This window comes from Polistes canadensis, unplaced genomic scaffold, assembly GCF_001313835.1.
Source record: "Polistes canadensis isolate GaletaPanama2010 unplaced genomic scaffold, ASM131383v1 scaffold_158, whole genome shotgun sequence".
Taxonomy (NCBI): domain Eukaryota; kingdom Metazoa; phylum Arthropoda; class Insecta; order Hymenoptera; family Vespidae; genus Polistes; species Polistes canadensis.
This window is the reverse complement of record NW_014569705.1, coordinates 86,986-99,485: the sequence shown is the minus strand read 5'-3', so window position 1 is coordinate 99,485 and position 12,500 is coordinate 86,986. Positions and strand designations below refer to the sequence as shown.

Genomic DNA, 12,500 nt, shown 5'->3' with positions numbered 1-12,500 from the left:
AGAGAGAGAGAGAGTATGAAAGGAAAAATTAAAAATAAAAAAAGGAACTAATCTCAAACGGTGGACTTGGCGTTTTGCATTTTAACGAGTTCTCGGCTTGTGAGTAAAATTATTCACACACACAAACACACACACACACGTGTTTAACGGAGAAAGAGGAAAAACATACGCCATAGAAGAAAGTAGAAAGAGAAGAGAAGAGAAGAGAGTGAGAAAGATAGAGTGGGGGAAAAAGAGTTTAGTTTAATCGTCCAAACGATGCCGATAATTACCGTATAAACCGAAAGAAATTAATCAAGACGTAAAAGGAACACCTGTTCTCCAATTATCCTAATGATTCAATCGTGTACTCTTTTGCTGCCTTCTCAAAAAGGTGATCCGTCTTACTTGACGATATTAGATTGGTTAACTTCGTTTTAAGATAAAGTTCCTTAAAAGAAGATAAAAAGACAAAGACATATACACACACATCCACACACACATAGAAAGAAAATAAATAAGAAAGAAAAAGAGAAGATGATGAAAAATAAGAAGAAGAAGAAGAAGAAGAAGATGAAGATGAAGATGATGAAAAAGAAAGCAGATGATGAAGGCACGATCCATTAGTAGGCACGTCAATTCGCTCTTAAGAAGCGACTGACTTAAAGCCGCTTCTATCTAATTCTTTTTTTTTCTTGTCTTTTTTTTAATCATGTATATATATATATCTTTCTCGCTCTTTCTTTATATTTTTTTTTAATCTTTCTAAACCGTTCTCCTCCGTACTTATTAGCAGAGACTGCGCTGCTCGGCTTTTACCTTTCCTTCTCGCACGCGGTATCTTAATTAATGATAATTCGATTAGCCGGACAAGATTGAACCACGACTAAGCAGACTCTTCCAAAGTTATTCTTCTTCCTATTTTTTAATATCTTCTTTTTTGTTGTTTTTGGTTTTTACATTTTATTTTCATTCCTTTTTTTCACACATTGTCTTTTGAAATAATATTTATTTTTTATTTTGTTCAATTCATCCGCTCATCCCACTCATTCTCCCACTTCCCAAAATATCGATCTTTATTTATTGTTCTTTTTCTTTTAATTGCATTTTTATTCCTTGTCTTTTCCCAAATATTTGGTTTGCGTTCAATTCATTCCTTTCAAAAATATCATCCCTTCGTTTATTATTTTCTCTTTATTATTATTTCTTTCATTTTTCTTTTCGATCAATTTGTTTGTTCTCTTTTGCGCATCGTATTCGTATTATTTTTTCCTATTCTTTTTTAATTATTATTCCTTTTGTTTTTTAGTTTCTTATCAAGAATCAGCTACCACGAGTAGTAGTTTCCTTTTGTCATCTCAACAGATGATATCTCGATCTGACATCGGCGATTAAGAAGCAATTAACGTCAACCTTTGCCAAAAATCACGCGTCACCCTTCTCTCTCTCTCTCACACACACACACACACACACACACTCTCTCTTTCTCTCTTTCACACCCAGTCCCATCCTCCTTCTTCTTCTCTTTCTCTTTTCATCGTACACAACTTATGTGAGATTAATTGGATTGATATTGAAATTTATTTCTCGATGTAACCTTCTACCGATGATCTAACTTCAATCATGTTCAACCATAACGATCTCACCATGAAAACTATCGAAGAACAAATTTGTTTTCTTTTCATTTAATTATTAGGTATCTCAATTTTATCTCCTTTTCTTTTTCTATTTTTTTTTCTCTTTATAATTTTTATCTAATAATTATTTTCATTTATATTTGCCTATTAAAAGAAACGCCCACGTGTTCCGGTACGATTTCGATTTATCCCCATCCCATCCCATAATCGTTTTATTTCATTAAGTTTATTAACTCTCGTGAATATTGTAATTTTTTTTCTTATTATTTGATTTGCGCGAATAAAAGAAAAGTCCCCACTGGTCTCGTACGGTTTCGATTATGTGATTTTTGTTATTTCCCCATAACTGTTTTACTTTTATTAGCCCCTAAACTCGTCATCGTTTCTATCCGTCTCTTTCTTTCTCAATTCACCCTCGTGGTCTTCTCTCTCCCTCTCTCTCTCTCTTTCTCTTTCGATAACGGTAGTAGCACCCGTACGAAATTGTTTTGTCGATTCTGACCTTTCCACCGAAAGTGTTGCGTCGATACGTGCACCTGCACGAAACGCGAACGCGGTAGGTAGAATGACACGAAAACGACGCTCGTTTTCATTGCTCGAAGGATAAATTCGACCTTCCCGACGAAAGTGTGCCTCGAAATTGGAATTATTGGATATACGTTTACTCGATGACCGACATATATATGTGGATGTGTGTTTCTAGGTGCATGTGTGTGTGTGTGTGTGTTTATATACACCCATATCTATCTATTTACATTAATAATATTTATGTGAGTTAATAGTTACGTCATTTAATCATCGATTATCTAATCGCTTAAATCGATCTTATTTAATGTCATTTCGTATTAATTTATTTGACAAATTTTTATGGTAAATTTTGTAATAATATACGTCATACATTTAATATTATCTTTTAAGTTAAAATTATTTAACTTATCTCTCTGAAACAAGTGTATTTTATTACTTGTAATATGTGTGTAAGAAAAAAATATATATTAAATATATTTTTCAAATAAAAATATATCTTAGAGTAAATGTAAGGATAATCTAACCGTGTATATATTGCAACTTTCCACAAAAAATATAGAAAATAAATTTAAAAAATTGGTTTAATTAAAAAATTAAATTGAAACAATTTACGCGCGCGTTTAATTACGATTTGCAATATACCTAAATAATCCAACAAAAAAAAATTCGTTTAAATGTTTTAAAAATAAAATGATATTCGAGTAAATCTACGTAAGTAAATTGGAAAATGAGAACATAAATTCAGATATGTGTGCACGTTGGTATATATAAACATACATTCACCGTATATAATTATGCATATGTATAGATAGATAGATATGGGAAAAAAAAAAGTCAGTGGGAAAGACTTTCTAAAGGGCTTCGGTTTGACTGTACTCGGACTGCGAATTAACGCGGCTGCCGTGTCGTCGGAGTTGAGATCGTCAACGATAATAACGATTTTCCAATTATACGCTAACATTACCGGCAAGCTATCCGTGCGACTTGAACGACAGAATACATACACACACACCCACACACCAACAAATACACAGGACGTATACACACATTTGCAAATAATCGGCAGACACGTATCTACGTAGCTTTTTTTAATGACATGTGATGATAGCCGTATAGTAAAAGCACACGCACGAGGCCAATCAATTTATGCTGACATCATTTTCAAATATTACATACAAATATTATATTGAATTTTCTATTCCATTTAAATCTTTATACGTTTTATGATAAAAATAAGAGAATGAATTATTTTCAAAGAGAAGAAAAAATAACTCGTTCTCTAATGGCTAACGAGCGTGCACCGTCGGACCATTCAAACGATAATACCGTCCTACCTAAATAACCCTAATTCATTCTAATTTCAGATAAATATGATCCTTTTACAAATAATACAATGTTTTAATCTGATTTAGAATAAATGACCCATTTGAAATAATTAATACGATATAATATAATATATCAACGATATTATCAATATATCTTCATAAAAAAAGAAAACCATTATACAAATATCGATTAAACATATTAAACCTGTATAATAATAATTATCAAATTAAATATATAACGCAACTTAAGTCTTAATACATTTTTAAATAAAATAATAATATAGAGAGTACATAAAAAAAAAATTCTCGATATAAATAGGAAAAATATTTCTAAAAAACAGTAATAGATTTTAAAAAATATTTTGGAAAATATATTATAAAAGAAATGTATGTATGTTTGTGTGTGCATGTGCATGTGCATGTGTATACGTATGTGATAAACAAAGGAGTACCAGCGTTCTCCTGAGTCTCGCGATTATTGTCTTCCATCTCTTGATGATTCCTTTTGTGATTAGCCAGGCCAAGTATGGCATCGATGCTGTGTCGTGGGGTGCTGCTGGTTGGTTTTGGCAGGACAAGGTCCTGACTGTTTTGCGAGCTCGTTTCAACGAGCTGCTGCGAATCCATCGCCGTGTTAAATCTGACAAATCCGAAGAAGAAGACGACGGAATGATGATGTCACTGGATTTATCGTGAACGTTTTTTTTGATTATATTTTGATTTGATCTTTTATCCGTCCGATTGGACGAGAAGTTCACTTTCCGAGTACGAGTTAACACACGTTTTAGCGTAGAAAACAACGAGAGGACATTTTTTTTTGTTTGTTCCTCGACGCGCGAAACAACGCGTGTTTATTTTCTTAGTATTTCTCTTCTTTTTTTTTTATTTCTTTTTGCCCAATCGTTTTTCTCACACGTTACGAATTTTTAAGGCCACTCGTAAGCAACTAAACGATTATTATAATTTAAACTATATCAACAAATTTAATTTCAAAAGTCACGAGAATAATTAATTATTTCACTGTCCGAAATATCACTTTTTTATTTCCTTTTTTTTTCTTTTACGTAGAAATCAAATGTCAACGAATTATTTTCACGATGACATTTTCGTGGAATAACGCACCGTTACACGGATCTCGTCATATTTTTTAATAACACCGCACCAAAACAAGCAAAACAAAAAAAAAAAACCAAAACCAGACAAACTAGATCGACGATGATCACCCCCTTATCTCTCTCTCTCTCTCTCTCTCTCTCTTTGTCTCTCTCTCTCTCTCTCTCGAAGAATAAAATATACTCTTTCCTCTTCTTCTTATCTCTAATGTTTCTTGCACGATCAACAATATTTTTAAGTAGAATCCTTTCCTGACGTGTCAAACCTCTTGAAGAAAAAACACTAGCTTGAAATATTAAACTTGGCTCGATTAAATCACTTACTTTGTATAGTTATTTAGTCAAAGCGGTTAGATCTTGACACGAGTTAGGTGAAAATTGTAATGATCTTTGGTTTGATAGATTGTAATTTTTGTCTTCTGTTTCTATCAGTTCTCTCTCTTTCTCTCTTTATCTATTTCTGTTTGCCTCTCTTTCTCCCTCTTGTTCTCTCTCTCTCTCTCTCTCTTTCTCTCTTTATCTGAGTGTGTATGTCTGTCTCTCTTTAACCCAAAATACGTAATGTCGTATGTAAGGGGTCGAAGGTTTGAGAAGTGAGAGAACGTGCGTCCTACTCGAGGACTAGCCGGCCGTCGTCTAGCGGGGTGGCCTTTGTTGCAGCTGCACACAACTACTCTTAGTCGAGAGAGCCACGATAGATAGATAGAACCGTGAGGGAAGAAAGAGGAGGAGGGGAGGTGGATCCTGGAGTTAAACGTAATGGGCGTGGTTTCGATCGGCCAATGGTAAGAAAGCCCGAGGTTGTTTCTAACCAATGGCAGGAGAGATCGACGAACATGGCGAGTCAGTGGTGCTCAATCCCACTCTTACATTTTATTCTTTACCCAACCCCCAATCTGATATTCTAACACGGTGGGGAGAGTTTTCGGCTTGCGTTAGACTCCGAAAGGGGTGGAATGGTCGAACGACGAGTTTTCTTCTGGCTTCTGTGACAACCTACGTGCGTTTCCACTCTCTCTATGTGTGTGTGTATGTGTATGTGTATGTATGTATGTATGCATGTGTGTAGATCTTTAGTAGACTGTGTGTATATTTGTGTAAGAGAGGTGGGAAGAGGGAAGGGTTCTAGATGTGCGCAAAAGCGAACGTACCGAGGGCTGGTTCTCACCGATATACAAATGTTCTCAACATACGCACCTATACACCTTAATATACTTACTTGTACACATACCCATATGTATATATATATATAAATATATATATCTACTTACACAGGTTTAGAACGAGTGAGACGAAATACGCGTAGACACAGAGTGTACAGAGGGTGCCCGGTGTGGGTTGATTCTTGCGGCGGATTCTGGCATCCCCTGTAATTGCCAGAAATGAGGTAAAGCTTACCGCTTACGCCGAGCCTTCCATGCTTCTGTGTATGTGCTTCATACATTTCACTGACTTCGGACTACCTTAGACGTAGATTCCTATTAATGTTCTATATATCTTTTACGATGATATCGTTTTAAAAGATTATTCATATAATCATCGATTATATTTTATTATTTTTATATACGAGCACGTCTAACGAGAACTATTTGATAAAGCAACAAAAAGTTCCTTCTATCGTTAACAGAAATTACTTTCTAACGAAGTTTCGATCGATCCTTCGAAATTAATATAAATGAATTTGTTTGAATAAGAATATTAAACGATTCATATATTATTTTTATTTCAATTTAATGGGAAAGCGAGAAAGAGATTAACGTTCGAATTTGTACATACCTTTTTATCTTGAATTTACAATGGAAAGAACTTTTGTTACCCAACGAGAGTGAAAGAGAGAGAAATAGAGAGAGAGAGAGAGAGAGAGAGAGAGKGGGGGATGAAAAAACAAGAAAGAAGAAGAAGAAGAAGAAAGAAAAAAAAAAAAGAGGAAACGAGTGGATAACAGATTTTTATCCGCGCAGAACGTTCCTTTCATGAGTTTTCTGGATTTGCCTGGTGACAAAGCAGCAAAAAGCGGGAACGCTTTTCCGGTTAGCAGAACTGGCGCGCGTCGGGCTTGGAAATTGTTTCTTTTCCATTCCCGTAGACCAAAAACCAACGAGAGGACACAAAATAAATCCCTGTTTCCCATTCCACGCTCGATTCCGCGTATCGTCGTTACCATTTGGCGTTTTAGCCTGGGGGGAAGTGTACGCCCACAAAACCGCGCGACAAAAGATATCCGCCTCTAGCGAAACACACAGTAGCTTGCTCAAAATCGATCTAACTATATTGAGCTAAATTATACGTTGCGGATGAATTCACGTTTCGGCCGTTAGAGAAAAAGAACTTTCCCTATTTCCTATGGATTTCTATTACTTTGTATACAGTTTCTAATATCAAAGATACCTTACGTAGATCAATTTCTTTTGTTGATTTATATTTTGAAATAAAGATTCTCTTATGTTAGTTGTGTATTTCATGTTATTATATATTTATATTCCGGAATATACTGAAATAAAACTTTTTTTTTGCTTTTTATTTTATTTCTTTCTTGTTTAATATATATATATATTTAAATATTATTAGGATTAGTTATAGTGGTAATAAGAAATAAATTTTTAAATATACTTTTTTTGAAGTGTCATAAAAATTTTTTAAGTATTACGGGAATAAGATAAATGTGCTTGAATCTAATCTTAATTGAAAATATTTTTCAAATTGAAATTATACAAGAATTAGGGATAGTATAAAAAGTAAAATTAGAAATTACAGGAAACGTATGGGTAAAAAAATATGTTTTCTTTTGATTTAAATATATTTTGAACCGGATGATGTATTTAATAATAGGAGAAAGGATCGTGACACGTGTAGTTAGAACGAGAGAGAGAGAGAGAGAGAGAGAGAGATAGATAGAGAGAGAGGGGAGTAAGGGATAAAATCTCGGTAAAGGGTCTCTCTCGAAGGACAACAATGTTCCCACGAGCGTGCCGTGTCACATAGAATTTACTTATCTCTGCTCTTCGCGAATATTCCGAAGAGTCGATGAGTCCTCGACAACGCCATTTTCCACCCCGCCCAAATCTCGGCCACCAATCTTGTTCCTGGCTCCAACGTAGAAAAACAGACGGAGATAGACAAAAAGATAGATAGAGAAAGTAGAGTAGCTCTCTGGAGAAAAAGCTTTTAAGTCCCTCGTGGAAATCAGATCAGAGTTGCATTTAACCGGATCCCACTTACAGCGATAAATATCTGACAAAGAAGAAATGAATGAGAAAGAAAGAGATAGTAAGAGAAGAAAGAATTAGGAACCAACGGTATTAGATCAACCACATTTATTTTCTAACCTTGGCTCTTCGTTCTATACCTATCCCTTCGGCACTTTACCTCCAGTTTTAGCTAATTTAAACCCCCAGTGTTTGATCTTTCTAAACTTTTAACAGGACGTTCTTTCATTCTTTTTTCTTCTATTTCTTTATCTCTTCCTCTCTCTCTCTCTCTCTCTTTCTCTCTTTCATTTTCTTTTTTCTCGTCTCTCAAGTGGCTCGATGGATTACTAACCAGACGGTGAAAAACTCAGGTAGCTACGACGGTTAAACGGTTTCGACCTACCTCCTCCTATTTGAAGCAAAAAATGTGTGCGTATCTCCAAACGGATAACCGAAACTCTCTTTTAAGCCATTTTTCTGGGAGCCCTATAACTCGCGAGCCTATACTTTGAGGGTAAAATGATGTTTCCATTTTGTGCTCGAAGGTAAGCTGTAATTATGGCAACGATATACTAATGAGAGTAGAGGAAACGTTTTTGTTTCCTTTTAAAAGTGCACTCGAGTTGTTTTTGACGAGTCACGACGAATCTGATCGTGGGTATATTTATTGGATTTTTATTGAATAATTTTCTGTCAGAACGATCAAATAAAAAAAAAAAAGAAAAAAAAGAAACAGAACGGTGAAAGTAAAAAATTGCATTATGCGTGCCAACACATATTTTACTTTCATATTTTTTATTTATCTTTCGTTTTTATTTTATTTTATTTTATTTTATTTTTAATTTACGTCGTCGAGAAATTAAGTCGACGATGAAATCATAAATTTAGTCTGTTATTGATTAGATTGATATATTTACAAAATTAGTGGTTGCTATTTTGAATTAAAAAATTATGCTCCATAGTTGTAATAAGATTAACTACGATTCACAATTTTTAATTACAAATACTGCAAAATTATTATTTATATTTAAATAATAATGCGTTGATTTATATCAAATGTGAAATATGTAAACGTAAGTGATTAATTTATTTGTCAAAAAGTAAGTAACGTAAAACATCGTTTCGATTGATCAAGAAAAGAATAAGAAACGTGAAACATCTAACATAAGTAAGTAAGTAAGTAAGATATTTTTATCCAATCGAGGGATCTTAGGTGAAACCTAAGTAAGAATTCTATGACAATATAAAGTGAGCATTGAGCGCGGCAAATCGGCAAACAAAATGATAGATCCGATCTCTCGATCGTCGTGAAACGTATGTTTGAAAATCGTTCTAGCAAAACGGAGCGGATTCTCGACTTCATTGTAAACACATTGTCGGTCTTTAAGGTCCTCGGCCGATCGTCCGTTCACAACAATGGCGCGTGTCTTGCCCGTCGAAAGGAGCAACGTTATTTTTCTCTATCTTTTTCTTTCGAGAAAAAAAGAGAGAGAGAGAGAGAGAGAGAGAAATAAAACGTATGCGAAAAATCTGACACGAGCCGGCACGAATAAAAGCACCGTCTACAACAATATATATAAAAAAAAAAAAAAAAAAAGGAAGAAAACTAGAGTACAGTATTCTCTTCTTAGAGTTGATCATGAGAAAATCTATTAGAAAATGAAGAAGGAAAAGCAGCTGCGTGTACGAGATAGACTTGTGGACCCTAAGATGACCGAGATAAGTCTAATTTCGTTGTGTCGACCATTGAGAAAGTTTCGTTCGAGAATCAGGAGTTTAATCCGCTTCAATTTTACCCCAATGAACGATTCGTTTTATCTGCGGAAAAAAGAAAGAAAGAAAAAAAATGAAAGAAAGAGAGAGAGAGAGAGAGATAGATAGAGGGGTAGGAAGAACATTTTTCTCTTCGTTTATTTTCGAAGAGGTGCGAACAAGAAGAAGAAGAAGAAGAAGAAGAAGAAACCAGTGCAGTGCATCGTAAAACGGGTAGCCAAGAGATCTGCACTGGATAGAAAATAAAAAAAAAAAGAAAAAAAAATAGAATCGAGTGTGTGTACACCATTCTTATATTCCATCTCATTCTCACTATACTCCCGCCTTTTCACCAGAAGAAATGGAGAAAGAATGGCTGTTGTTTGGTGCGTAAAAACCGCGGGTGGTGTTTTCCTTACCATTGTAAACCTTAGACAGATCTCACAACACAAGTTTTTAGAATAGGACTAAACACCACTCGGCGGGTGGCTCATCGAAAATAGTATTTATGTCTACTTACAAGGATCTTTCGGATTTCCGACGCCTAATCTCTTGTCTATTATGGTATTTATATATATATATGTCTATTATGGTATTTATATATATATATGTCTATTATGGTATTTATATATATATATGTCTATTATGGTATTTATATATATGTATATCTATGGTATTTGGATTGAAAAAAAGATTAGATTGAATGAGATGATTGTATTGGATGAATATCTAAATTATATTCCACATTTTATTCTATATCTTTATATTCATTTTAATATTCTTTTGATATTCAATCAAATATTTGATCTATATTATAATTATTGTAATTTGTCTATTATAATTATATTATACATATAATATAATCAAAGTAATATTGAAATAATTTATTTTTATTAATGAACAATATTTTACAAATTTGTATCAACACTTGTCCAACAGCGAAGAAAAAAAATGTCATAAATTTATATTGCATTGAACAAACGCGTTTCTTTTCTTATTTAATTAATAAAGAAAATATTTTCTTCAAAATTTTCCACCAACGATGTATAAAGAATACGTACTCAAATATATTCGAGTAATAATATTATCGAATTAATTAACAAAAAGAAAAATTTCGATCGACATCAAAATATCGTTCAATGATCTTTCATAAATGAATTAAAATTCGTCTATCTCGTTAACTAATATCGTAAGTATTATATTTAACTTATCAGCACGAAGTCAAATTAATCTTCTTGGAGAAAATAAAGAAAAAAGAAAAAGAAAACAAAAAAAAAACAAAAATAATTAAATAGCCTGGAGTTAAAATTTGTTGTCCCGAAACTTGTGGAACGTCTTTGGATGGCAACAGATGATGAAAACCGCTGAAAGTGTGCAGCACATTCGTAGAACAAATTACGTTCGTAGGCCACAGGACAAGACAGGACAGGACAGGACAGAGGACAGAGAAAAATACAGGACAGGACGAGATAAAGCATCATCGCGTTGCTCCTGGTTGCAAAGGGTTTTTCTATCTCTCTCAAACTCAGCTATTCTCTCTCTCTCTCTCTCTCTTTATGTACCCACCTACTAGCAGCAGCCTTCTCCAGCTATCTCATCTTCTCCTTCCCCCACCACGTAACTCTGTTTCCCTCTCTCTCTCAGCATCTCTCTGTCTCACTCTATTCATCTCTTGAATCCTCCTCTCGCGTTCCTCCATCCGTGGTACTCCAGCTTAATTAACTGTGTATACACTGCCGTCAACTCCTACCGTTGTCTTGCTCCCGCCAATTGGAGCCCAGTACCGTTTCACACAGTTAGAGAAAGATACACATACATACATAACACACACACACATATACATCTCTCTCTTTCTCTCTCTCTATATATATATGTATATAGGAATGTATATACAACGTGTATGTAGAAATGGATTTGCACACAGGTAAACGATACTAGCGACACACGTAAACGAGGTATCCCCGTTTAATTCTCGCGGCATGATTTCATCAAGTCAACCATCTCTCTGTACCTACTCTTTCTCTCTCTCTCTCTCTCTCTCTCTCACTCTCTATTTTTGTCTTTCTCTTTGTGTTGATCTCTTTTGCACTACCACGTCTCGAATGTACTCTCTCGTCTCGGTATTTCTCTTATAACATTCTATTTCTCTCTCTTTCTATTTTCTACGATATGTTTTGTCTCTTTCTATTGTGTTTTCTCTCTTCTACTCCTTTTTCCTCTTCTTGTTCTTGTCCAACAGAGACTAGAGACACTCTTTCTCTTTCTCTCTCTCTCTCTCTCTTTCTTTGTCTTTCTCTCTCTCTCTCTCTCTTACTCTCTTTCATCTCTCGAATTTTGTAATGAACGGCAACTTGACAATCTGAGAGACGAGGGATCATCGTTACTAGCGTCAGGTTAATCTGTCAGGAACAATAGAGAACGCGTGGGGCGTCCGGAAATGAAACGCTCCGACTCTCAGGCTCGATTTGAGAAGTTAACAAAGTCTCTATGTGTGTATCTATCTGTGACTGTGTCTGTGTGTGTGTGGATGTATTTGTGTGTTTAAAAGGTGACCGACCGTGAATGGTCACTTGTATTTCAAAACCTTTACCTTTTACTTGATTCCTTGTTTTTCTTATTTAATTTTTCAATTGTTTTCTTTTTTGTTTTGTTATCTTTTCTTTACTTTTCATTTATTTTATTTTCATATAACTTTCTTTTTTTATGGTTAAAAATTTATTTGTAATTTTTTAAAAGATCAAAAGAAAATATGATATTTTTGGATCGTTAAAGTTTGACCATCATCGAAGTTTGTCATCGACGTCATCGTGGTGCCCTTGACCGTACTTGCATACATGCTTCCACAATCGATATCACATATTTTACATTATCGAGATACGTGGTTTTCCCGACCACCGATAGAAAAGCTATTTTCAAATATGTTTACATTTTTACGATTTTATATCAGATATATATATATATATATATTCAAATAAATCA

The 12,500-nt window shown here is 34.3% G+C and overlaps 2 protein-coding genes across 3 annotated transcripts in view; one reads left to right on the top strand and one right to left on the bottom strand.

Annotated features, from left to right (window-relative positions):
* LOC106788961 (retinal homeobox protein Rx1-like) overlaps positions 1-4,746 on the bottom strand; it is a 43,894-nt gene extending 39,148 nt beyond the window's left edge. For both annotated transcript variants that reach the window (XR_001381951.1, XM_014752722.1), the window contains exon 1: positions 3,922-4,746. Coding sequence is in view for 1 of the 2 variants with exons in the window: in XM_014752722.1 (XP_014608208.1) it covers positions 3,922-4,096 (175 nt within the window). In the remaining variant the exon portion in view is untranslated. The remainder of the gene's footprint in view (positions 1-3,921) is intronic.
* LOC106788958 (kynurenine/alpha-aminoadipate aminotransferase, mitochondrial-like) overlaps positions 1-12,500 on the top strand; it is a 103,411-nt gene that overhangs the window by 68,469 nt on the left and 22,442 nt on the right. The gene's annotated exons all lie outside the window — the stretch shown is intronic.